The sequence below is a fragment of the Idiotropiscis lumnitzeri genome, chromosome 9 (genome assembly GCF_059441095.1).
Source record: "Idiotropiscis lumnitzeri isolate Australia: NSW breed Sydney's pygmy pipehorse chromosome 9, RoL_Ilum_1.0, whole genome shotgun sequence".
Lineage (NCBI taxonomy): Eukaryota > Metazoa > Chordata > Actinopteri > Syngnathiformes > Syngnathidae > Idiotropiscis > Idiotropiscis lumnitzeri.
In genome coordinates this window covers 10,313,562-10,337,498 of record NC_142399.1, presented here as the reverse complement: position 1 = coordinate 10,337,498, position 23,937 = coordinate 10,313,562, and the positions used below count along the sequence as shown (strand labels likewise).

The window sequence follows — 23,937 nt, the reverse complement described above, 5'->3', positions numbered from 1 at the left end:
GTAGTTGATCACGTGTTCCGTGCCGGGTTAAACCCAGCAGCGTAACCATGACAGCCGTGTTGTTGGCGGTGCTAACGCAAATAGCATAGGCGCGCACCGAACGGAAGATAGCGTGAATTCACTCGTTTAAAGTGCAAACCAGTAGAACGGGTGACTGTCAAACACACTTAACGCATCAATGACAGGAAGTGAATTTCTGAGGAAATAGCGACGCTGCTCGTGCCATGTTAGCTAAGCTGCAAAGTGGATCTGCTACCTAACGTTATCTTCCGCGTTCGGAAGCCAGGCTAGCGTTTTGTGGAAATGTCTTAATTATTCGTCCGCCTAAGCGGTGCCCTGCGGGTTGAAGATGCGGGGACGACGAGGCGAGGAGAGGACTTGAGCTTTTAGACACGGAGGGAAGGAGAATGATTTCACGTTACAATAGGAGGCCTGTATCGCACAAGCTTGAGATGTAAGTATGAAACATGACTAACGCTATAATAATTGTGGAGCATCATACCCGTTGTTCGCATCTATGAACTACCCCAAAAATACCCCCCCCCCCAAAAAAAAAAATCCGCATTGTTATAGTAAAATGCTGTTTGTGGATCCCGACCTTGTAGTATAACATTAGATTGGACGAGATCCTCGATTTACGACGACCCGGGGTTACAAACGACGCGCAGTAAACTACAGGTTGCAAAGTGTCGTCACGTGGCACAGGAAGGCAAGCTCGCTTACCGCCGTCCATAATATTTAGAATTTTTTTTTTTACATTTATTCTCGAGAATTTCCCTTTTTTTCTCCTCTTGTTTTTACATATCTTTACTTTAATTTTTCTAATTGCGTATTGAAAATTAATTGTCCATTATACAGAATGCATGTGTTTTTCTATGCAGCCGTGGCCTGTCTCGCAGCAGCCTGGACCACCACCCTCTCCCCGAGGAAGCAGACCGCCAAACAACCTCTCAGTGCCCCCTCGATAACGTGGAGGAGGCCATATCCATCCGCAACAGGCGAGGCAGCCTCACTCCATATGCAGGCAATCGAACAAGAGAGCTTGAAATGCGAAACTAGATCCACTGCGTAGATTAATTGATATCGTGTTGCCTCCTTCAGATGTGCAGCTAAAAGAATAACTAATGAAGACAGCTTGATTGAATATTCTACGACTTTGACATTTAACCTTTTTTTCCACACTTGGAAACACTGCCTCTGATTCTGTGATCGACCCCAAAACCCAGACCAGAGTACCTGGAAAATATATTTTTTTTTTATGTAGTTCTGAGACATCTGGTGCTTCCAGCCCCTCCGACTGTCCCACTGTCATCTCCGTGGACTCCAGCCAGTCCTGGTCGGGCATCGACAGCTCCACAGACACCGGCGTGTCCACAGAGAGGAGTTCTGTCTTTTCTTGGGGCTACGATGTAAGACTCCGCTTCCTCAGTGCACTATGTGATGTCATGAATTTAGTCACAGAAGAAAATCCTAAACAGATACGCGTTGTAAAATTTTAATTACAGATTTGATTGACATTCACAGACTATGTGGAGTGTAATCCGCTTTGTTTGTCTCCTGCTTCTGTGTATTCACAACACCTGGGCCCGATGGGTATTGTTTGTAGGCACAGTTGATCCGATAAACTTTTTTTTCTCCCCCAACTGCTCAGTATTTTATTTATTTCGACTACCTCCGACTGATTCTAAGAAACAAAGCTCGAAAATTTTGCATATTCCAACCCTGCTCGAATTCCAATTGAATAACGAAACTATTTCTGATAATGACAAAGTTCTGGCTCTGCATTCATAGGGTTCATTTTTCCACATTTGCTTGTTTTATTATTTTTTTCAACCACTACAGACAACGAATTTTAGGCATTTCAAAATAAATGTCATCAATATGAGAATTTGTATTTTTTTTGTAAATGTATTTTTTACCAACATGAAAGATAATTTTCAAAACAGGTTTTTATAATGCCATCCTAATTTCCCCAAATTATTCATCCAGTATTTACTGGATTTTCTATGCAATAACGACAAAAAAAAACCAAACAGCTGGAGATGGAAAATTGTCATTGCACAAGCATCGAATAATCACTCATCTTGGTGGAAGTAACACCATCTTCCTTCCATCGCTTGTCCCCGCAGGAATTCGACAAGGCGGCTTCCCGCCAAGTGCAGCAAATGTTTGATGAGATCGACAAAGAGCTGTACGAGGGTAAAGGCAGCGGGGAAGGGATACTCCCGAGACTGCAGGAGGAGTGTCAGCAGTGGGCCACGCGTTTCCCTCATCTTCGGTTTGTCTCTCACCTGCAAAACAGCACTTCATCCTGTCATGAAAAGACAGGTTTAGCTGTTTCATTCCTATCCGTTGTGCTTGTGTAACTCAGGATCCTGGGCACTCAATTGGTGTGTCCCAGTGATGAGGGCTTCCAGTGGTACGCGACCTCCGGGACGGTCGGCAGCAGCTCCAGTAGTAGCCTGTCAGCGTCCCAGCAGGCCATCGAAGGCTCAAGTGAGAAAGATGACAAAAGCACAGAGTGAGTTTTCGCTTTGCTTTGACATACGCTCACTGACGAAATATTAGCTACACCATCAGTCTATTACTGGTCACAACAACGAGAACCGTCACAGTCTTGATTGCTCTGTGAACTTGTCATCATGATGCGGACGATATTTTTGTTTGGTGCTGCCTCAAAATGGCAGCACTACATGAAGCTCCTTAACTCACTTCAAAGGAGTTCCTTGGCACTGAGATGCCACAAGATGGCGCCAAAGCCTTACTTTTATATTAGACATAACTTGAGCGTACATGTGATATGTGTTAAAAAAAATTTTGGGGTGACTCTGGAAATTGTGGTTGCATATTTTTCAGGCACTTGCTTTTATTTCCTCACTTAGAAACTTCTCGCATGCTCACAATGCCCAAGCACTGCTCCTTGTCGTCATAGTAACAAAAGCAGTACTCACCAACGACTGGACAGTATAGGTGGAGAAAACGGAGGTGTAAAGTGTATTGTCGTTTTTTATCTTTAGGGTATTGTGTCAAATGCGTGTCAAAGCCATGTTATTAATACACCTGGTAAGTGTCGAAAAAAATTGGCTAAATGCATAATACGTCTTCTTTTTTTGTGGGTCCTAAGGTTGAACGTGCTGGGTCGGAGCGCGGCACTGCTCAAGTCCAACTCAGCAGAACTAAACGGACCTCTAAGCCTCTCAAGGGACTCCAGAGCCAGAGTGATCGAGATGGAGGGCCACATGGAGGAGTACCTGGCCTTCGACCGCATCAGCCTGGATGACGAAACGGAGCGAGCCTGCCCCGAGCCGTGCCCGAGGCGTCGCTGCATGCCTCCCGTCTCGCCCTACCGGTGTCGCCGTCAGGCGGTGCTCGACCATTTGTTCGACGACGTGTGGCGGCAGCTGGTGGGCTGCATGAGCGAGCTGGTCCACCGGCAGTGGGATCATCGCACCTCCAGTATGACCACCTCCTCTCTGTGTTTGACGTTATCCAAACAAATAATTGAAGTGATTAGTGGTAATTGTGTGATTGGCAGGTGATGAAAAGCCTTCTGTGAACTCGAGTCCAGTGCCGCAGAATTCCGTGACGTTGTTTTCCGCAGTTCCAAGCATGCTGCCTAAACTTGGCCAGACCCGTGCACTGGCTCCGCCTCCACTGGCCCCTGGCTTGCCGTTTCAGGTATGTGACTGCACTAAAGAGCATTTAAATATGAATACACAAACTGGCAGACAAGTTTTATGTAAAAAAATAAAATCTTATGTGTATGTGAATGATATAAATTTACTTAATTTTTTTTGTATGACCTTCGCCTACATAGAAAACAAAAATTGAAGCCTGCTGATGTTACGTCAAAGTGACACATTCACACATCTCGGTAATTTAGAATCTTCAATGACCCTGAGAAGGATCTTTTGGGGAATGAAACAAGAGTATGAAAATTCCACGCAGAAACAACAAACTGATTTGCACCTTCGGCAGCGCATGGCTATGAGGCAGACTTGCTAACCTTTAGTCCGCCATCCTGTATGAATAAAAAATGTGATGTTTACGGATTCGTTGGTACAAATGAATTCAACTCATCAGTCCTGATGGGAAAAAAAAAATTGCCAGAACCTGGCGCCAGTGATTTATTTTCAGTCCTTTTGCTCCGCCAATGCTCCAAAATTCATGAATTTGTATCACTGTGTTTCCTCTCTTACAACCTTGTCCTCTTCATCTGCTTTTTTCCTCCCTTCGTTTTCCCGCTACCTTCCTCACGACTATCCGCTGTCTCCCTCACTTAAAGAAGTCGAGGGGCTCAAAGCACAAGTCCCGCCGGAAGCCCCAAAAGCAGAAAAGGCCGCCCAGTGTATGTAAATTCCCTTACTCGGAGCCACGATGGCGGCGTTCTGCTATTCTGGCTCCTCGTCTTTTAGTCCTAGACTGAATGTGCTTGTGCTTGTCTATTAACCTGAAAGCAGTTGAGGAATTAACTGCATCTTTTCATGTGTCCTGAGAATGCGCTTGTTTTATTTCAAAGTCTTGTGAATGTTGTCGTGTTGGTGGCCTTGCAGATTCGTGAATTTGGGCTGCTGCACGGAAATTAACTGAGAAGGCGCTGGCTGGATTGTTGATATTAAAATGACTAACCATCGAGGCACCGGGCTCCTTCAAGTCAAATTCTACAGGAGTCATCTATAATTGTTCTCACTTGTTTTTGTTTCTCTCACCAGGCGAGTAGGATCACGATCGGAGGCACCCAGCAGAACCTAAATGACCTCATCATGATCCACAGCATTCCGCTGCAACAGAGGAACATGGTCGTGCTGGACAGAACTCAGTGCGAATTACAGTAATCACAATAAAGACACAGCACCACCCAAAATAGCCAAAATGGATCCCACAAAATGTTTTGATCACAAATGAGCAAAAAACAATTGATCACAAACGTTTAAGATCATTTCAAATTCATTTTACAATTCCCCTTAAATATCAAACTACAATCTAGTCATTTGTCACTCATCTTTTCATTCATTCCCTCTGCAGGGAGCCGGAGGAGCGAGGCCCCCTCAGGCCAGGTTCGGGCATGACGCCCGTCAGCAGACCCCGCCCTCGCCGGGTGCTGGAGCAGAGCTCGTCCTCGCTGAGCCGCCCGCCCCAGTCGGCCCGCCGCAGAAATCTGGCACCCCGCACGCTCCAGCCCCTCGTACCCAGCCTCAGTCAGTCCAGTGCGGCCGGATCTATGGATGAGGTCATCCGGGGTACACGGCTGTGAGTTGGCTCACTCACATGCTGAATGTCGATAAGAATCATGCAAGGCAGTGTTTTTTTTATTTATTTTTTTTTTTTTAAGTACACTCTCTTTAAACTTGTCTGATAACGAGAGAGAAAATCCAAGCACAGGAAAATGTGCAAACTCTACACAGAAAGCACCAAGCTGGTTTTCAAACCCACAACCTCTCAACTATGAGGCAGACATTCTGATCACTCGTGCACTAAGCTGCTTGCCATCATTTCATCTCCGCAAAACAATCTTACCTTGTTGCATTTAATAAACTATGAAAATCTGAGCTACCCCCTTACTGCCAATCGAGTTATTGCTTATTGCCGTATTTTGCTTTATTTGCCTTCTGTTTTCTTGTATTTCTCCAAAGACCCACAGCCAGTGATCGCCTGATGTCTCCATTGTTTGCTCTGAGCAGGAACACGCTCCTACCGCCCATTGGCGCCGGAGACACAGAGCAGTCCAAAACTGCTCAGGTGACATCATAACAACTTCCAACGGCAGCTTATCAACTCCTTATTGTTTTACCACTTGAGAGAAACTTAAAGAATTTGGTCTCATTTCTCCCCACCAGCGCCACAAAGGCCCATCCAGCCGGGCCCACAGCGCCCTAAACGACGAGGTCGCCAGTTCAATTCCGAGGGATCGCCTCTACCCGTTGGACGTCTTCTCCCGACCCAATACCACACATACATACAGGGTATGTCATCGCCTTTGTGGGACACATTCATTTCCACATGTGGTGTGGTCTGGTCTGAGCCCTGACGATACCCCACAGTCGGACACCCCTTACCGGCGCTCCTTCACTGTGCTGGACAACATCGGACAAGGGAAGCCTGGCAGAGCCTCGGTGGCCACAGGTGGGACATTTTCCTGGATTGTTTACACCAAAAATCTGGCACTCGGAAAACCTGAAGTCAGACCTTCTGGAAGGCCAAGTAATCCTAATTTAGATTGTACTCTCTTGTTCTAGTCAAAAGGTGTTAAAAATGTCATTAGAGACCACGTTGTAGTTATGGGCCATTATGACATACATAAAACAATGTTTGCGTACTTCTGAATGTGTGAGGCGGCAAACTTGAGCACCCACGCAAATGCAATTTATGCGTGTACCAAGAGTGGCCCACTAATGCCAGGAAAGGCCTACTAGAACAGCTGAACTTTACTAGGCGTTCATTCGAGGCACTTAAAATGCTGGCAAGTGTGTGCTGACTCGCATTTAAATTTGATTGCGATTACTTAATTCTAAACAAAGCCACATTACATTTACATGAGGGTGTGTAGACTTGTGCAACTATGTCGGAGGAGGTAATAAACAGCCAGGACATTTGTAACCATCTCTCCGTGCCTCCCCAAGACTCCCTCGGGATCGGCGTGACCGGCGTCAGCCTTGGGATTGGCAGCTCGTCTTTCCTGGAATCATTTTCCCACCACCCGCTGGGCCGCTGGCCAATCAGGGACGAGGACCAGGAGATGGACTTTCCAGCCTTGCACCCAGGTTAGTCGACAGAAAAGAAAGTCACATATCCGTAACTAGTAAATGTCAATCACTTGGTAATCAGGGGTGAGCATCGTCAGTATTTTAGTCTGACCCACGTGGACCCAGTCCGTCCCTTGTCAGCCACTGCCAACGGCGTCGAGAACATGATTTCCTTGTCATACGCGGACAAATAAAAAAAATGAATTATTTGGCTCCTTGTCAGGTGTGCGGCACCTGTGTGTGACGTGGTACCGGCAAGTTCGTTTGTCTGAGTTGGACTTGAAATAGTGACGAAAACTCACAGACGGATGCCTAGCTCTGTTACTGATATACCCAAAACCAAAGTATTTTTTTAACCTTGATGTAATGAGAAAAAATGTCTGCATTTCTTGTCTTGTAGCGCCACTGGTGCCCGTGTCCGGCCCACCTCGGTCTCACAGTCGGGGCGGCGTCTCATCCAGACCCAGCAGACCGGGACTGTAGATGCTGGCTTCCAAACGTCTCCAAGCACTTTAGACTTTCTTCTTTACACTGTATCGACAAACAGCACAGCCAAGCCAAGCGCCCACACGTCTTTTGTTGTTTTTACAGAAATGTTTGATACTATTGTGCAACTTTGTTAAAGGTCTATTTTTGTATTTCAAATCAGCTTCTGTGGCTGCCAAAAGAAGAACACTCCGAGCTGGTGTTCGTGTGCTTATTTTAACGTAACATCTGCTCTCGTTTATAACTAAGCAGGCAAAACGCACTCAGCGAGACAGAATTGCATGTTTTGTGCTGCACTTCCACACACACCAAATGTTAAATTCGTTACCATTTTTTTTAATACTGCAACCCATCATGACAAGGTGAAAAAACATTGAGACACCATACATCTTGATTTCTCCCCAAAGCTTTAATATTTAATATTAAAAACATCAAGCAGGTTGCGGAGGAAATATCTTTCAGCTCATGATAATCTTTTAATGACATGTGACAATCTGTTCTGAGTTTACTTTGGAAGTAAGGAAAAATGCAAATTATTAGTAAGTGTAGAAAACAACTCAATCAATGCAAGTGATGAACAAGTATAGTCATTTTATTGCCCACTTGTGACTGACAACATAAAACGCACTTCTATTATATTACATCAGCATCAACATTACATTTTCAAACAAATAAGATAATGGTGCTTAACTACGTAATGGCAATCCACCATCTTGAACTGGTGGAAAAAAAATGTCCATAACCTCGAGTCCGAATGCGCCTCACTTCTTTCCCCTCTTTGAGGATTTTTTACCCTTCTTGGAGTACTTGGCCTCCAAGTCGGACAGGAAGTGATTGAAGTTCTCCTCCCTGGATGTGTGTTTTTGCTGCACAAAAATCAATTAATGAAAGTTAATTAACTGAGTTAAAAGCAAGCAAAGCAAATGTGTACAAATGCGTTTGCAACCTTGATCATCATCATGAGGCTGTCGTCGTCCTGGCCGAGCCCCATCTCTTTCTGCATCTCTTCTGCTTCTATTCGCTCTCTGTCCGCCTGGAGTGGAATTCACATTTAGGATCCCGGATGGGAATTCTGTGCGTGTGGTGGTGTTTATCACTCACCCTCTTCCTGCGAGCCCTCTTTTTCTTGTCGCTCTCCTGCACAAAGGCAGGGAATTCTTCCACCTCCCCATCCTTGATAGCGGCCCGGATGATGTCGCCGAGCCTGGGCTCATCGTCGTGGGAACTGCACAGCGTCGAGGCCAGGATGGCGTCCATGTCTCCCTGGTGCTGCACGTACAACAGCAGTAAGTCCTTCCTCTCCTCGTCGGAGCCCTTGTATTGCTTCTCGAAATCAATGATGTCCTGCACGGTGATCTAGAGGACAGACAGATTGGATGGACAGTGTGTAAAAATGACTTTTTTTTTCTAACTGCCTTTTACATCTTGAGCCCACCATGATGAATTTAATCACTTACCTTAGGGAAGAGCAGCCTCCAGTAGTCCTCCCAGCAGCGATCCTTACTCAAAATGTCTGACTCCTCGTCCACCACACCCTGCTCATCGTAGACGGCCCGCTGTTCCTTGTCGCTCAGCACTGCATACAACTTGCCTAACACCTGAGGGTGGATGAAGTTTAAAAAAAGGAGGTGAGAATCATTCAGTCTATCAGTTCCAATTATTGATTTTGTGATATTGTAATGATGCATGTATTATGCAGAGAGCCGTTTGTAACAGATTATTTTTTTATTTTAAAATGCCAAAATAAATTGTCAAGTGAAATGCATCTTTGTTCATCTATGGATACCAGCGACGTATAGTGACAGGCAAAACAATTAAATGCTTTTCCACTTGATGGCAAACGGGACCTATTTAATAACCTATGTATCCACTTTTTTTTAAACCATTCATGCAACAAAATGATACACAGAACAATGTTTCACAAGGTGAATTCGAACAAAATAGGCCAATTTCTCTCTCTTTTTTTTAAGTGTACTTATTAGTGAGCACCTTTCTTTTGCTGTGTCAATCCAGCCACCTCGCACTGTGGCGTTGTGTTCAACTAAATATTTCACATGGAGAAAATTGACGGACAAAATCGTTACAGTGTACTTTACTGACATATGTTTGGTAGCGTACCAGTGTATAAGCCTTAAGAGTGTCTTAACCGTCAACGTGTTCCGTTTCACAGCGAATTAAATATCAAATTCGAAGAGATACTACGCCACGTAGGTGACAGTAGCTAAAGGCTCGAAGGAGTTACCTGGAACTTCTCAGTGGCCAACGGGTCGTCGGGGGCCCGGTCCGGATGAACCTTTAGCGACACTTTGTAGTAGCTCCGGCGGATCTCCGCCTCGGTCGCCTCCTTGTTGATGCCCAGCACCCCGTACAGGCTCGCCGTTTTAAACAGCTCCTCGCACCGGTCGAGCAAACCCATTCTGCCGTCGCTTCGCTTTGCTTTGCCCGATATTTTTGATCCAGGCCAGTCGGTGCTGCTTTGTTTTTGTTGGTGCTTGACAGTTTTGGCGCGCTGGACTGCGACATACATCCGCATATGCACGAACGTACAGACGTCATATTCAAACGTAGTGTGCTATTGGTTGCAGTGACCTATGACGTCATTTCAACGCGACAGACCTTGTGACAGAACGTTGTTAATGGCAACGGAAGCATCATAAGACAAAACTTTCAAATTGATATGTTTTACATTTATACTGTATTTTATTCCTCCTTGACAATCGATACTAATAATATTTTTGTAACATAAATGTTGGGGCGATAGATTGTAGCGTGATTTATTTTTCTCTGTCACAAAAGTATTAAATTACTAAATACGTTTTTTTCCCCCGCCAAAATGTACCAGTCAAGTGATGTCATGGACCGAGCGCCTAAAACGCAACAATGACGTCATGACATTTCCTGGACGATATTAACACTTACCTGGCATCACATACATGTCACGTTTTTTTGTATCCTAACAGTCACCTGGGAACATAGTTACATGGTATCTGGATATAGTACCCATTACATTGTATTCTGTCCAAGCATAAGTTTCAAATAAAAATGCATCAGACCTAATGTACACCAATTTTAAGTTTGTAAACAGGAGGCGTCCTGGAGTAATTTACAAAATATAATGGCTAGCCAAACATCTGCGCGAGTTTGGGCAAGGTTAATGCATTCAATCCATTTCACTGTCAAAAGTAGCTTGCCATGGTGAAAAGGTCAATTGTAACTTTGTAGTGAAGCACGTAGAGATACCGTGGTATTTATTAGTGCGTTTGAGGCAGCACAAGAATTCAACGACGACAATGAGGCTATAGTCACAAGTATTTTTTTTTCTCTCCACTAATTCATGCGAAAAGCACAACACAAACATACACACAGTTGACTTTCAACTCTTTGCACTCTTGCTGCGTTGATATAATAAGCAGCACCAGTAATATACACAAATCCTCCCCCCAGTCCCACGCTGCCCCCCTTCCCTCCCACATGTCTCAGATGTCATCCAATTATTGCCCCATCTGTTTCTGTTGCATATTTGGCACACGGTCTCTGTTGTTGTTTTTTTTATGCCTGTGTGTTCTGACAACACAAACCTCATCTGTCCTTTGTACTCGCGTACAAAACGAGCACTTGGACCGCTGCCACGTTCTTATCATGATGGACGGTGAGAAGCAATGTGAGCATTCTCTTGTAAATATTAAATAGGGATAATATGAAAGTTTGCTGGTGTGCGTATTCTTCTCGTGCCCTCAGAAGAAGACAAGTTGCCAGGCCATCTATTGCTCAACAAAAAAGGAACAGATCCTTCTTTCCCACAACAGTCAAATGGCTTCATTCTCATGGTTAGTCCACAACCCTCCTGCAGGGGGCGGCATCTCAGCACTCCTTCCTGGTCTTGACTCTCTTGCTGGCGTACTTGACAGGGATCCCCCAGCGTCTCATTAAATAGACATCAAACACATAAGAGGTCCCTGGCTCCAGGCTCCCGATCACAGCCGTAGTGACGGCCCGCCTCGGGTTGAGCTCCTGGAAATACTTGCAGAGAACCCTCTCCGTATCCGAGCGGGATTCCGGACCCAGGCAGGATGCGTTGAGGTTGTCCTCATCATGTCGGCCCCCCTGCTTTCGCTGGTACACACAGTAGAGGCTTCTCTCCTCTGTGCCCATCCAGGCCAGAGTGACAGTGTTGCACCCACGTAAGCGGTTGAAGGATTTGACTTGCAAGGTGGACGGAAGAGATGGGACGCCCTTGCGGTGGTAGGCGGACGAGGTCTGCAATTTGACCGAAGCCTTCAGATCCCCCGGTAAGGCAGCGGTGGAGCTCTCGCTCATGGCGGTTGCTTCCCTTTCTAAGTGGATAAGATAAACCGGGCTTCCCTGGAGCCAAATCTGCACCAAGTCCTTCCCCACGGCCTGGGTGGTCAGAACACGAGCTTTACTGGACACGGTGATCTTGAATTTGCTGCCCCCTCCGCAGCTCTGCACGGTGAGGAGACCTCTCTGTTGTGAGCCATGAGGGCGGAAGCTGAAGAACTGCTCGGCTCTTGGGCCTCTGTCATGGAACGTGACCCACCTCAGCTCGCCTTCCCTCAACGTGGTGACAGACGGCCGGGCTTCTCCGTGGGTCCGGGCGGATGTCCCCTCATAGGCCGCGCTGGTCACGTTTACCCGATCCCTCACAAAGACGTCAAAGTAATACTGCGTGTCAGGTACAAGCTCGGAGACTGTGCAGACGCTCTCTGTCCCCTCGCAGACACACCCGAGATCCCCGTCAGAAGATGGACTCTTTTCCTCCAAGTCCACCTCCCACTGCTCCCACCACCACTCCTTCAGAATGGGCCATGCCGTCACGCTCCTCCTCTTCTCCGTCTTCTCTCTCTTTTCATCACTCTCCTTTCTGGAGGTCTCTTGGGCCGCGCAAAGGCTGGGCAAGTTGCGTTCGGAGTTGACCAGGACGCAGTAGTCGTATTTGTCCAGAGCGGGACCACCCAGCGAGGTGCTGGGAGTCCAGCTAAGGGTAACGCTCGTCATCCCCACGCCTAACGTGTGTACTCGGCGGTCAGCCGGAATCAGTGGGAAAACGCCAGAGTGGCCCGGGTCTTGGTGGAAGTACACTGTGGCTCTGCTACTCTGCCGCTTGGAGCGCAGCCTCAGGATGTAGATGGACGCATGGGGGGACGCCGGGCCACTGTAGGTGTCCATTCTGCTGCCGGAAAAAGTGTGTAATTTCTCCTCAGTCCCAGGACCCCTCCACCACATTTCGGGCGCGCTCTTTTTGGAGCTCCCTGTGGGGGGGGAAAGAATAATATTGAACAAAAAGTAGTACATATATGGACCAAAAAAGGAGGACCTCATTTGGAAAACTCTTTTGATGGTTTGTATACAAATAGTTCGGTCTCTCCTGCCACCCATCATCTGGGAAATTAAACAACCAACTAAATTTATCATATTATGAATGAAACAAATTAATTCGAAAACTGTTTCAGTGAGTGCCATATAAAGAGTGGAAGTAATGGACGTGTCCATGTAAGGGAAAAAATATATTTGCCATCACATTTTGTCCAGTACCAAAAAGTGCCTCATAAGTTAAACAGTAACTGATATTTAAAGCAACACAAACTCACGGAACACTTTTGCTTCATCAAAGTACAAAAATACAAAATCATTCTTGTTGTTTACGTCCCACATTTGCAGACGTCAGATGAATATTCAATATCAGCCCAATTTTTCAAAAGAGGAAAAAACTCCAAATAATGAAACAATAAAATAATAAAATACATTTTAAAGTGTGCAAACCTCAGTTGAATGATGTCACTGGTTAAATGGAAAAAAAAAACAGGCGAGGAGAAATCTCTCTACAAATGTTATGGAATCAAAGTGAATAATTCACACTGGCAACGGGGGACCCGCCAACTGAGGTTCTGAATAATTCATGTGTCGTTTTATGATGTCATTTTTGTTACTTTACCATGTGGAGAAGCTTGTTTGGCTGACTTTTGAAGGAGTCCACCAAAACCACACACAGGTGCCCGTAGCACAAATGCTAATGCTAACACAGAACATATCCTGCCTGGTCCACAATTAGACTACTATAGAATTCAAAACACTACACAACTCTGACTTAGCAACAATGCTATTGCTTATGCTAACAGAACACTAGAATGGCTGATACACCGATATTATAGAAACCAAAACATGGTACACAGCTTTAAACAGAACACTTAACAACAATGCTAACACTCACACAAAACAAGACGTGTGCTGGCCGACAACTCGAAACAGTAACTAAAAACATGACTGTACCGTACCCCTGCCTCGCACTAATGCTAATATTAACACAACACAGGATGCGTCCTGGCTGCTTTACCAATTTTATAGAAGCCAAAACACACTGCACAACTTTAAAATGAACATTTAACAACAATGCTAACGCTAACACAAACAAGGAGTATCCTGTCCGACAACTCTAAACTGTAACTTTAGCCCCATTATAAACGCTAACACAACACAACACAACAAGGAACTTTAATGTCCAATGGATAAATTAGTTGATTTGAAAAGCCTGCACACCCCTGTTCAAATGCCATTTTGACGAATAATTTCAAAGGTTTTTCCACCGTTAATTTTACCTGTGAGTTAGAATTGAATGGAAAAAAATGTGAGAGGTAAGAAACTCAGTGCGAATGGTTGTTGTCAACAACTCCGGTCCTCGAGGTCACCTACCATGCATGTTATAAATGTTTCCCTCCTCCAACACACCCGATTCAAATGATGAGCTCATCAGCAAGGTGAGCAGAAGCTTGATAACGATAATTTGAATCGGGTGTGCTGGAGGAGGAACACTTTTACAACATGCAGTTGGAGGAAACCGGAGTTGGAGACCCCTGGTACTTGGCTGACGAACAGTCCAGGGTTTTCCCCGCCTCTTGCCAGCTCACTCGTGACCCTATTGTGGTGTAGAAAATGGATGGATGGATGGATTTGGTTTTAAGTTTGCAGGTCTTGTGGTACACTCACACTCCTGACTCTTGAGAGGTTTGTCCTTCAGGGTGCGTGCTGCCAGGCTCCACTCGATGGGGGAGTCACAAGGGCTGACGGTCACGGTCATGGCTGGTGCCTTCCTCAGTGTGAAGTACATCCTGTGGACCAAGTTTGGCTTGAGAAACTGATAGCCGCCACCAACAGACAATGCAATCATGCTTGTTGCTCTACCTGCGAGTGCGTCCTTTCGGGAGCGTCACTGTGGTGATCTTCCCTTCCGATAACCATGCGCTGGGCCAGAGCGTTACCTCATTCTCAGGGGCTGAGGCCGAATCAGCTGAGGGCCACGACGCACTCCAGAACAGCACCAGAACTGTACCAACTTGGGTCAGTGACGCCAGTGACATCTTTCCCGTGTCTTTGCTTTTCTCAGCCACTAAGTCTGATTGTCTCTCGGTTCTAGAAAGACGCAAAGGGGAAGGTTGTCAGTCATCACATCAGATGATGGTCTGTCATTTGATGTGTTTGTGTGTGAGTGTGCCACTTAACTGAAAATCGTTGACGACTTTGGACAAAAAGTCTTAGTACAAACCTCTTAATCAATCAGTTGACCAACCCAACTAAGGTCCATGCTAAACTTTCAGACCGGGTCGTCTGGTGAATGGACTCAAACTGAATTGAATTGACTCAAAATTGGGTGTGAATGATTTTTTTTAACTTTAAGTTTCCTGTTCTCGCCAAAACTCAGCTGAGATTTAGTCTGCTTCGCTCGTGACAGTAAAGACCCTCATTCACAGCTGCACCAACAAGTTTCATTCACTACAGTCTGCAGAAGAAGGAATAATCCATTGCATGAGAAAGGAGGTTGGGGCAGTTGAAGTGATTTTGACAGAAGGTGTTTTAAGTGAGCGAGTTCAGACTAAAGCCGGGGTGAGCAAACTTTTTGATTGGCGGGTCACCTCACCTAATCGGAGAAAAATGTTTTTTATTTTAAATGAAAGTGAACAAAAACATTACAACAATATATGTCTTTGAAAAACCACAGTATTTAGAAAATGAAACATTAAAAGGTTTATTCATTTAATTTTCTTCAAGTTCGGCGGGCCGGATTAAAACGCTTAATGGGCTGCATGTGGCCCCCGGGCCGTAGTTTGCCCACACCTGGACTAATGCAACAGTGATTGTTTTACATTGAAGAAAATTTCATTAATAAGATTTTATGACACATTTAGGGTCCCTGGTGGATCTCGAGGCCGCAAGCAACTGCCTATGTTTTCTTAATGTGAAGTCGATCTTTGCACTTTGGATCCAGAATCATTTTCAGGCAACGGCTGAGCGGCAAAGAGTGTGAAAATGAGTGTTTCATTTTCTTCTTCTTATTATTATTATTATTATTATAAAATGGTGGAAATAAAATGTGTATAAATGCTAATCACAGCTATTCTGATAACCTGACAATCCATTTCTCTGTAGCTTTAATTCCTCATTATGTGTACTTTTTACCCCTTTGATCGCTGGGTCTAATCCTCAACCATATATACTGGCTTTAATTAATCGACCATTAGCTCGGCCACTTTTGGACCCAGTGCTGGGTTAGCTATTTCACCCAATTTGGGTTACTTTTGACCCGCCAGTTTTAAGAGTGCACCCTATGACTTGTGCACCCCCCCCCCCCCAGGCGGGACGCTAACGCTTCAAATCTTGTGCTAGTAAAAATGAATTCATCAATCCCGTCAGTGCCTTCGATAATCATGGACGAAACTAATTTCCATTGCACTCCGTACATCTATTTTTGTGCCGTGCAGGTGCACAGAGCCTCGGTTCACTTGGCTTACAGACTCAATGATTACAGGTCTGCATTTACTTTTCTCCTCCCCGGAGAGGCCCACGTTTGTTCAAAGTGATGGCGTCTCCGCAAACCGACATGAGCGCCTTTCCCTCTAACAAGATGTTAGCGCCGTGCCCCCGCAGATCAGATGACAATCGCGGCAGGAAGAACCACGGAGGCGGCGACACGTACACACATACACACACATCTGAGTCTTGCGGGACGCTCCCGGATTCCAAACTCTATGAGCTACAAAGTCGCACAAAAAGAGGCGGCGGTGGCTCATTACTCTTGCACGGAGAAATGAAGGGAACTGGTGGGATGTTGTTGGATTTTGGAGTAATTAGAGGGGAAGGATAGTAAAGGGGGGAAGATGGTTGGGAATGAAAAAAAAAAACAGTCAATTCGGTTGACGTTTTAAGGACAAGCTGATTGACTTTCATACAGATTGTGTGTGTGTGTGTACAGCCGCTGATGAAATATGCATTTGGCTGCTCGGCAGATGAATTTTCATAAGGCAAAAATGAGAGAGAGCGAGTGCAAGAGCGGGAGCTTAGTGAACTTAACCAGCGGCCTCTATAAATACACACGGCGTCCACTTAAAACACTGCAGCTCACCACTTTTGATGGCCCCGCTGGCTTTTCAGATTTAAATATATATTCCCCGCTCCTTTTCCATAACTCCCTGCTGTTTATTCCTCTTCTTCTTAGTCACTTGGTTTGTTGATCAGATGGAAGCCAAAGGGACAGGTTGGAAGCCGTGTGGTATCCATTCACACGTCCTATTCGCTTCCCGGACCATCTGCCTTCTGGTATTTGTACGTCGGGAGGGATTAAGTTGCATGGTGGTACTTGTCTTCCCATTGAGGCGGAGAGGACGGTTGACAAGGTGACGGCTGGTGATGTTTACCACCTGGCCACGTTGTCTTGCCTTATCACTCAGACTTTTATGGAGCCATTCAACATGCATGCATGCATAACAACCCCCCCGCCCCCAAACAAGTTAGAAGGCATCTTTTCTTACCGTCTCCTCCGTCGTGCAGGCTCTCCTCCGACACTGGGATGGCATCAAGTGAGTGATGGAAGAGGAGGAGGAGGGATAGAGGAGGAGGAGTGGAGGGAAGAGGAGGAGCGACTGGCAGGTTGTTGTTTCTTCTTCGCGCATGCAGGCTCTTGGAGACAACTCCTTGGGGGATGAGGAGTCACACTGCAAAAAAAAAAAAAAAAAAAAAAGTGATTAAATAACAAGAAAAAAATGATTGAAAATGAGGGATACACATACTTAATGAAAATGATGATTGTGGAAGAGGATCATTTGACTCAGTAAGATTGCTTTAAAGTCCCAGCAAATTTAAAATACTTGAAATGATTGAATGATCAAATTTGGATGGTTAAAAAATGCCAAATTTATATAAAAAATAAAATCAGGCCGTTCTCTCCACTCTCAAACATTGTGGGTGTGTTCGCTGAACATGCCGAAACCACAGCGCGCTCAGCTGTCAACTTTCAATCAAATATTACTTCTAGGATCTTGAAAAAATGGATGCGTCGTCATCTAGCACCTTTCTTATGCTTTCAGGAACTACAATTTTAAAATGCTAAAATATTATGGAAAAGCCTGGAAATTGATCCTACTGGATCTCCACTATAACAAGGCGCTCTAAAGCGACCACGCCATCGTGAAGCCCCAATCCACACGTTAACAAAAAATAAATAAATAAAAATCCCTCTTTCTCACTCCTCCGTATTTGTCTGCATGAGGTGCCAACAGTCTTAGCTGACAACGGGGCGCTCATTAGCGGTCATTTCAGTTTACTATCCAGAGCTGCATTTTTGGGTTGTATGCATAGCTAGCTTGATCAAAACAGTGTGTTTATAAAATTTATTTTCTTAAAGGGGAAGTCAACCCCAAAAAATGATTTAAGCAGTATAATCCTCCCGTTTTTAGCCAACCGGGGGGGGGCGGCCATTTTGGCACCTCTGTCTCAACTGAAAATGACACCACAGTTGCTCAGGGTTCAGCTAACGACCAATCATGGTTCTGCTTCATAAAACAGTTGCGCCGTGATTGGTTATGTGTGTGATGTTATTTTCAGGCGACAGAAAGTGAAAAATAATGGCCGACCCCTGAGATGATTAAAAACAGGTGGGTTTTGCTGCTGAATTCATATTCCACAAATGTAACATTAATCAGAATGTCATGTTTAGACAAGTGAAGGTGCTTAAAAGGTTTTATTGGAAAGACATTTTTTGGGGTTGACTTCCCCTTTAAAGCTCTTGAACAAAAGCTGCCAAATGTCTTGGCAGCCAACGATCAAGCATATTTTTTTTAACCTATTGCCTTGATTGTTGATAATTAATCTTGCTTGGATGTAAGTTTTTGCCGTGGACGTGGCAGTGGCTGTTTTAGTTAGGCATCTGCGTCAATGTCATCCAAATCCGCCTCCTCCTTGTTCTCTTCCGTCGTGTGTCTACCTCCTGCTGTGGTGAACGCTTGCAATTTGTACAGGCTTGTGTGTTGATGATGAGGTCACTGAATGCATGCAGAGGAAGAGCATGAGGATGAGGAGGTTTTATTTGATGTGCAAAGCGGTATTGTAAAAAAAAAAAAAAAAAAAGTGAATTCTCCCGATAACATCTGTAGGAGGCGGGCTGCAGGCGGACGTGTTTTTAGAGGTGATGCTGACTTTGGGCCCGTTATCGCCGCGCTTGATCGAGGCGCTCCCGCTGCCTCTAATTGAACATGTTGAAAATGCAAAGAAGAGCCCATCAGACATTGCATGGATTTTATGCAAATGAGTTGTGTGTGAGTGTGTGGCATTCAAAAGTCATTTGAAGCCACGTTGGCTTAATCAACACCGTGTCCATTTTGGGGCCGTTTACCTAGCAGAGGTAAATTTGGAGACAAAAGACCAATTAGCAAATAAATGAACACCTGCTGGCCACCCCCGTCTTTCAATGTCTAAAAACAATTCATTTGCCTTTTACGCTAAATGTGTTCAGTCTGTGGTGCGAGGTGCTCTCCGGATATTTGGTCATTCTGGATATTTGGTGATTAATGTGGACTTAAGTTACCTCTTAATACACCACCACGATCACGTAAAATAAGATACAAAACCACAATTTAATAAATATACGTGGCATTGCATTCTTGGATTAATTAAGAAAATTAATATAAAGCACAGACTAGAGATCTGTAAAATAATTGCATGTACTCATTATTGATGTATTTCTTTCTTTTTCATGATGCAAGCGAGGCTCCGCCTCCCCTGACAATCTCAATCTGACTTCACATTTCCGACCACCGCTGAAATGCAAAATTACACACTTTACATACAGTTTGTTTAAATTGCTGGAAAAAGCTTATTTTTTTTTTACTTTTAACCGCCTTTGAAATGGAGTCAGAAAGTCGCATTTTGCGGCTATGTGCACGGTTCGTTCAACTTTTACGCTAATTTGCTGCTACATTTTGTTTCGCGAACACTCTGCAATAATGGCCAATAATTTCTATTGGTGTCATCGTGCAGAGCGATGAGGAGGAAATGCCTCAGACATCAGAGTGAGCGCTAAGAGGATTTCTATATGGGGTGGCGGCCATATTGGGCGCTTTATATCCCGTGCCTGGAGATGAAGTGCGACTCTCGAGTTGAGGGGGATGGAGGGCGTCGGGGTCCTTCTGCTTAGTGGCTCCCCTCGCAAAAGGTGAATGTCACTCTCTTGAATCAATATCATCAGGAACATACAAGTCGAGACACTTTGTGTGAGGACCCCTCCCCCCGTCCCCCTCCACTCTCTTATGATGGATCTCGTTGAGCCGGTACTCCAGCGCAGGCCTATTGAGGTCACTCTGAATGGGACCCCCATAAACACCCTTACTGAATGTTGCCCGTCGTCCCTTCCCTCTTCGTCCGTGGCTTTCAAGTGGAATTTCTCTAGAATCTTTGAGCTATGAACAAACGCGTCCACAACCGCTCGCCTTTTTAATGGAGGGTCCTTTGCGATGCGGCTGGATTCGCCTTCAAAGTCTTCCACGCTGGATGGCTCGCCGTTGGTTGGCCCACTTTGTACTGGGAAGTTGTGAAAGTCGGCTGTCTGGCGGCGGCAGATATGAGGAGGGAGCGCGTTTGATGAGTGGATGGTGATTAACCTTGGAGAGATTAATATGCGCATGCAAAGGATATGTGATATGGAATGTATATCACCCTTCGTGTACATAATTGGCAACCCGGCGGATCTTTAAGGGGTACCCGAGTCCGGTCCTCAACAGCCGCTATCCAGCCTGTTTTAGGTGTATTCGTAGTCCAACACACCAGACTCAAATGAGCAGATTTTGATAACGAGCCTGATGATTTGAATCAGGTGTGTTTTCTCACACCTTAGTGCAAAAAGTGATGGACACACTTTCTCTTGGCCTGAATATTTTCTTTGATCGCTCCTTTTTTTCCACCAATGGAGCCCCATACCCTTGTGTGTCCGTTAAATAATTAATGGACATACATACAGTCGTCTCTCTGCCGGGGCAGAGATGTTAAATCTCACTTGTCATAATTGCAGCAAAAGCAGACTTTTCATCTATTATTGATGGGCGCTTACATGCTATATATAATGCAGGGGAAATGGGGGCCGTCCTATTAAAATATCACTTTCAAGGGGTTTTATTTTACTCTCACTTTTGTGGATTGACACCGACGTGGGCGTGAGGGGGGGCGGGTGGTGGTGGTGGTGGTGGGGGGGGGGGGGGTTAATCTTTATTTTTAACACAAGCAGGCACCCATCTATTCCGATGCTGTCACTGGATGTGTGTGTGCGTGTGCGTGTGTGTGTGTGAGGGGGGGGGGGGGGGTGCCGCAGATCACATCAGCACCCGAAAGGGACAGGGGGGGCGGGGCAGAAGAGGGGTGGGCTGCAAGGTTAAAGAGGGTGGTCGGTGGGTGGCGCATACATCATGTCCGTCGTCTTGCGTCCAAACGAGGTGTGACAAGAGGAGCGAACGGCTCGTTTGGAAGCGTGTGACAGGGAAGGCAAAGCGGGATTAGGGTGAAGCAATCTTCCGCTGCCCCCCCCCTCTTGGAGGGCACAGAGGGGGGGGGAGGGAATCTATTAGCAATGATGAAGAAGCGGAGGAGGGTGAACACATGGTGAATACGAGGTGATAAGGAGGAGGTGTGTGTGTAGACATCAGGGGTGGCCTTGACTTTACATGTTTTTATTTCTCGCATAAAGAGACTACCAGTGGGAATAATGTCGACGACGGCGGAGATGATTTACAGTATCTGAAGCTGGCGGAGCGTCACTCATCATTAGCAAATTCGTGAGCAATACCAAGCGTTAACTCAAGTTCAACGAAAGTCCACTCTGGTTGGAGACGTGTTTTGTTGAATAACACAAAATTGTTGGTATCAAAGAAATGCATACATTGGACACAAAATAACTTGAATCTGACAAAAGTAATAGTAAATAGAAAATTGTCAGAAAAATTTACCAATGAAAAAAAATGTTGTCTCTTCATATTTACGCAAAGTGTAACTTTTTTATTTGCTCGTAAATGCATTTTTTTGGTTTAGTCTTTATTAGTTTTAGTATTAGTTTTTGTTTTTCCCCCCAATATAATTAACTTGTATTTAAGTAACTTGTAACAAAGTAAACTACAATTCTCTAACGACCGTTTGAGCGTCTTTCTTCTGTACGCGCATCACAGTAATAGCAAAATGAATAATTATTTAAAATGAACCCCAAAAGCTCACGTTTGACATTAATTGACAAAGACAAATACAAAGGGTATTTTAACTATAATTCTTGTTTTATGACTCCAACTCACCTTTGACACTGAGGCGAGCGTAATGAAAAACGGGGTGGATAAAATCACCTTCGACGATCTGGCGACGTACACGAGGCTTAATGCACTTGCAATGCAATTGTCTGACCTTGGCGGAGGTCAACAGTTTCGCCTCCAAGATGCTATTCACGCTTTGGTGTGCATGATCGCAACCTCTCTCCTTTTTTTTTTTTTTCTCGCAGCTTTTTCCCTCCTTCCATCAGCCAACACCCCGCCCCCTCCCCTCTTCCTCACCATTCTCCATCTCCGCCTCATTTCTGATCCATTTTTTATGCATTACGCCATCACTCCCATTTACTGTGCATTTCCTCGCAAGTCTCCCAAACACACTTTTTACATTTCACTCCCGCTCTTTCCCCGCTCCGTTTCCTCTCATTCGCCATCTTTATTATCTCCTTGCCTCCTTTTTCTCCCTTCACATACTTTAACCTTCTTTACAAGGTGCCATTAATGTAGCCCTCACTTTTAATCACTTGTTATTAAATTCTTTTGTGGCACCAACATGCTCAAATGTCAACGATTTTATTGAACGATACTGAGTCAGGCTGCATGTCCAGACATTTATTTGTGGTATTTTTCAAAGCATCATTACGCCACAGACACCAAGCGGATGTGATAAATGAATGGTATATTGGTGAATAAAAGAGCTGAGTGAGCAGAAGTCAATTCCATCGTGTCGATGCACCGAAAGTATTGACAATATTCATTCGACACTGGTAGCTATCTGATTCACGATCATTAATAATTAAGAATCAGTTGATGAGCTGATGTATTGAAACATTCATATAATTAAACACAATTTTCTCACAAATGAGTGTATGTCCCCCCCCGGGGAGGAGATATAAAAGCCAGGGATGCTCAGGCTAATGACACCATCAGACTTATTTAATGGAGTCTGTAAAATGTCAGGATCAGTCTAGCTAATAAAGACCAAGCACTGTGTTGAATTTTTAATAAATGAGCGCAATTTATGACATCAGCAAGGAGGAGGAGTGACCCACCAACATGGCAGCCTTACTTTCTCGCGCTGGTATAGAATAGAGTGATTGGACATTTGCATAGTCACGTATTCTGAACAAAGAACAATGTTAAAGTGAGTTGAGGAGCTTCATGGAGACAAAAGTAGTGTTTTGCCGCCTTCTTGTGGCAGTTACTAGTAACACACGGTTGTTCTACTAGTGCGCTCATATTGTTCAATTACCATGTACTAGTATGCTAGCTACTCGTATGGCAACTTTGGTACACTAGTAGGACGACTACATCTTACTCGTGCGAAAAATTGCTCTCGTTAACACCTGTGTGCTAGTCGTCCTACGAGTGATAATATAAAATTCTACCAGTGGTAGCATCTACAAAGTTGTAGTACTAGTGCTTTGTTTTGCATTGCTATTAACATTTATGGCAAAATTGTAAAGTTCAGAAATGTCAAACAGTAGTGGAAAAAACATTACAAGTCATTTTACTAGTGCATTTTACTTGTGAGAACAAATAGCATACTAGTTCATGGATCTTAAGAATGATTTTAAGGTTATCTGATATATGCTCAAAAAGCAGTAACTCGTTTAGAATTTTGCAAACTAGTGACACAGAGTCGTCCAACTAGGGTGCGCAAATCATCCAGTAGAGGGAGAAAGCATTGCCATTTATTAGTGCGCCCTTGTTGTTCTACTAGTGCGCTGAATTGCCTGACAGGTGATGACAAAGAGCATACTAGTAACAAGGTCCTTAATCTGGACATCACGGATATCGGATTTCCATAGGGTCACATGTATTGACGGAAGGGGGAGGCAGGAAAGAAGTTTGGCAAAACGGATGGTGAGATGGATGTCATGCCGGGAGGACAGCATGGTGGGAGGCGCCGTCTGGATTCGGTGTGACATTATTAACCCATGTTTTGTGGGTAATAACGAGGACATATGGCATGGAGCAGGCTCGCCGATATGTAATGCAGCTTCAAGCATGCTCTGAAAATGTAAACAAGAGTATTCAGGGATGTACGGACCTCCGGGGACAGTATCTTGCTCTGAGATGGTAGTCCAAAGACGCACAACTAATGGGGAACTTGAAATTGGCTTTGC

The 23,937-nt window shown here is 44.9% G+C and overlaps 3 protein-coding genes across 5 annotated transcripts; 1 reads left to right on the top strand and 2 right to left on the bottom strand.

Moving 5' to 3' along the window:
* Positions 1-27: 27 nt before the first annotated feature.
* Positions 28-8,147, top strand: fam149b1 (family with sequence similarity 149 member B1). 3 transcript variants are annotated; one of them, XM_088305491.1, is made up of 15 exons: positions 28-454; positions 882-998; positions 1,265-1,409; positions 2,130-2,278; positions 2,372-2,521; positions 3,125-3,456; positions 3,536-3,678; positions 4,289-4,348; positions 4,713-4,819; positions 5,026-5,250; positions 5,634-5,739; positions 5,838-5,963; positions 6,042-6,123; positions 6,621-6,761; positions 7,144-8,147. In XM_088305491.1, exons 1-15 carry the CDS (start codon positions 408-410, stop codon positions 7,224-7,226), a joined length of 2,013 nt encoding a protein of 670 aa, XP_088161617.1. In that variant the 5' UTR covers positions 28-407; the 3' UTR covers positions 7,227-8,147. The 3 variants fall into 3 exon arrangements, with proteins under 3 accessions (XP_088161617.1, XP_088161616.1, XP_088161618.1); XM_088305490.1 differs by having other exon boundaries at positions 4,286-4,348; positions 7,144-8,123; XM_088305492.1 differs by lacking the exon at positions 4,289-4,348 and having other exon boundaries at positions 7,144-8,125.
* Positions 7,620-9,777, bottom strand: dnajc9 (DnaJ (Hsp40) homolog, subfamily C, member 9). The gene is made up of 5 exons (XM_088305493.1): positions 9,472-9,777; positions 8,687-8,827; positions 8,331-8,585; positions 8,176-8,262; positions 7,620-8,095 (listed from the first exon to the last, which is right to left on the bottom strand). The coding sequence occupies exons 1-5, from the start codon at positions 9,760-9,762 to the stop codon at positions 7,991-7,993; spliced, it is 879 nt and encodes a 292-aa protein (XP_088161619.1). The 5' UTR covers positions 9,763-9,777; the 3' UTR covers positions 7,620-7,990.
* A 933-nt stretch (positions 9,778-10,710) lies between these two features.
* Positions 10,711-17,122, bottom strand: ndnfl (neuron-derived neurotrophic factor, like). Its single transcript, XM_088305050.1, has 4 exons — positions 17,048-17,122; positions 14,427-14,654; positions 14,232-14,353; positions 10,711-12,499 (listed from the first exon to the last, which is right to left on the bottom strand). Exons 2-4 carry the CDS (start codon positions 14,600-14,602, stop codon positions 11,091-11,093), a joined length of 1,707 nt encoding a protein of 568 aa, XP_088161176.1. The 5' UTR covers positions 14,603-14,654; positions 17,048-17,122; the 3' UTR covers positions 10,711-11,090.
* Between the last annotated feature and the right edge of the window lie 6,815 nt (positions 17,123-23,937).

What these genes read in the sequence shown, in the direction of transcription:
- fam149b1 (XM_088305490.1), top strand. Translation starts at nt 408, where the DNA reads ATGATTTCACGTTACAATAGGAGGCCTGTATCGCACAAGCTTGAGAT. An exon ending in GCCATATCCATCCGCAACAG is followed by an intron (nt 999 to 1,264) that starts GCGAGGCAGCCT and finishes TTTTTTATGTAG; the next exon opens with TTCTGAGACATCTGGTGCTT. An exon ending in CCCCTGGCTTGCCGTTTCAG is followed by an intron (nt 3,679 to 4,285) that starts GTATGTGACTGC and finishes CCTCACTTAAAG; the next exon opens with AAGTCGAGGGGCTCAAAGCA.
- dnajc9 (XM_088305493.1), bottom strand. Translation starts at nt 9,762, where the DNA reads ATGCGGATGTATGTCGCAGTCCAGCGCGCCAAAACTGTCAAGCACCAA. An exon ending in TGGCCACTGAGAAGTTCCAG is followed by an intron (nt 8,828 to 9,471) that starts GTAACTCCTTCG and finishes ATCCACCCTCAG; the next exon opens with GTGTTAGGCAAGTTGTATGC. An exon ending in GCCTCATGATGATGATCAAG is followed by an intron (nt 8,096 to 8,175) that starts GTTGCAAACGCA and finishes ATTTTTGTGCAG; the next exon opens with CAAAAACACACATCCAGGGA.
- ndnfl (XM_088305050.1), bottom strand. Translation starts at nt 14,602, where the DNA reads ATGTCACTGGCGTCACTGACCCAAGTTGGTACAGTTCTGGTGCTGTTC. An exon ending in CCGAAAGGACGCACTCGCAG is followed by an intron (nt 14,354 to 14,426) that starts GTAGAGCAACAA and finishes CTTGGTCCACAG; the next exon opens with GATGTACTTCACACTGAGGA. An exon ending in ACCTCTCAAGAGTCAGGAGT is followed by an intron (nt 12,500 to 14,231) that starts GTGAGTGTACCA and finishes CCCCCCCCACAG; the next exon opens with GGAGCTCCAAAAAGAGCGCG.